This window comes from Frankliniella occidentalis, unplaced genomic scaffold (genome assembly GCF_000697945.3).
Source record: "Frankliniella occidentalis isolate FOCC.00 unplaced genomic scaffold, Focc_3.1 Scaffold24, whole genome shotgun sequence".
Lineage (NCBI taxonomy): Eukaryota > Metazoa > Arthropoda > Insecta > Thysanoptera > Thripidae > Frankliniella > Frankliniella occidentalis.
In genome coordinates, this window is record NW_026267154.1 from 2287706 (window position 1) to 2289020 (window position 1315).

Consider the following 1315-nt stretch of genomic DNA (forward strand, 5'->3'; position numbering starts at 1 on the left):
GGTAAAGAGGATATGCTCGGTGAAAGAGTACCAATATTCATAAGATAATTCCTGACATTTCAGATTAACCTCTCTCCCTTAAAGGCAACGAGATTCGGGGGGGGGTGAATAGAGGATTTGTGCCGGTCTGATGCCCTTCGACCACATCCGAAGGGACCGCCGCCACCTTGCCCCTCGCTCAGCACGGACAGCTGCACAAGTGCTGCGCGATCGACGCGACCGCTCCACGAGACGCGAGACGTACGTTCAGCGAGCTCGTGTGCACTTGCAACACACATTTGGTCGATTCCAAACAAACAGCTTCGCGCGTTTTTGTTCCTTATTTATTTTTGCTTCCTTCCTCGTACAAGGCCGCTAGGGTTGGAAACCCTGGAAAGTTTCCGGAAAATTTCAAGAAAATTTCTAGAAAAGACGGAAAATTTCCGGGAAAAAATGAAAAATGCCCCAGAATTTGGAGAGTTTTCCGTTATTTTCCGTAAATTTTCGGAAACTTTTCGGAAATTTTCCGGAAAATTCGGGAAATTTCCAACCGTAGGCCGCATAGCACACAGGTCGGCTGCCTGCTATATCTATCACAACAAGACCTTCCGGAAAGGCCCTTCCCTTCCAAACGAGCTCACTCACCTTGACGTGCGGTTTGCGGACAGCGGTCCTGGGCGTGGTTGTGGTCGTCGTCGTGGTGGTCGAGGGGGTGGGCGGCGGCGGCGCCGTCCTGGCCGTGGTTGTTGCAGCGGTGGCTGGAGTGGCCGCTGAGGTCGTGGTCGTGGTGGTTGGGGTGGTGGTGGTGGTGGTGGCGGCTGTAGTGGTGGTAGTTGTGTCGACGGCAGCGGCCGAAGTCGTCGTAGACGGGGTGCTCGTCGAGGTGCCGGCGGTGGTGGTGCTCGTCGTCGTCGTCGTCATCATCGTCGTTGAGGCGGTCGTCACTTGGTGAGCGCCCGTGTCCTCGTCCTCGTCGCTGACATCCTCGTCCTCAGCGCCTCCGCTGTCCCCTTCATCGTCCTCCTCCTCCCCGTCCTCCTCCTCCTCATCATCCCCGCCGCCGCCCTCTTCGTCGGCCGCCTTCTCGTCGACGGCGGCCACGCCACGCTCGGTGCTCGCGGCGCCCCAGTCCTCGGCGGCCTGCGTCTCCTGCAACGTCATGAAAAGGCGTGGGCCAATTAAAAACTTGCGTACATATAGTGATGACGAGGAGCACGGTTATTGCATCTCGTCAGTAATCATGTATTGGGCTTTGAGGGCTCTTGAACTATCAATAATGAGGGCGAGAGGGAGGAAGGAGGAAGGAAGAGAGAGAGAGAGAGAGAGAGAGAGAGAG

The 1315-nt window shown here is 56.3% G+C and overlaps 1 protein-coding gene across 1 annotated transcript in view; it reads right to left on the reverse strand.

Annotated features, from left to right (window-relative positions):
* Nucleotides 1–1315, reverse strand: part of LOC113216318 (protocadherin-16-like) — a 94661-nt gene that overhangs the window by 13731 nt on the left and 79615 nt on the right. Inside the window, exon 3 of the mRNA XM_052265112.1 lies at nucleotides 625–1128. Coding sequence (XP_052121072.1) covers nucleotides 625–1128 — 504 coding nt within the window. The remainder of the gene's footprint in view (nucleotides 1–624; nucleotides 1129–1315) is intronic.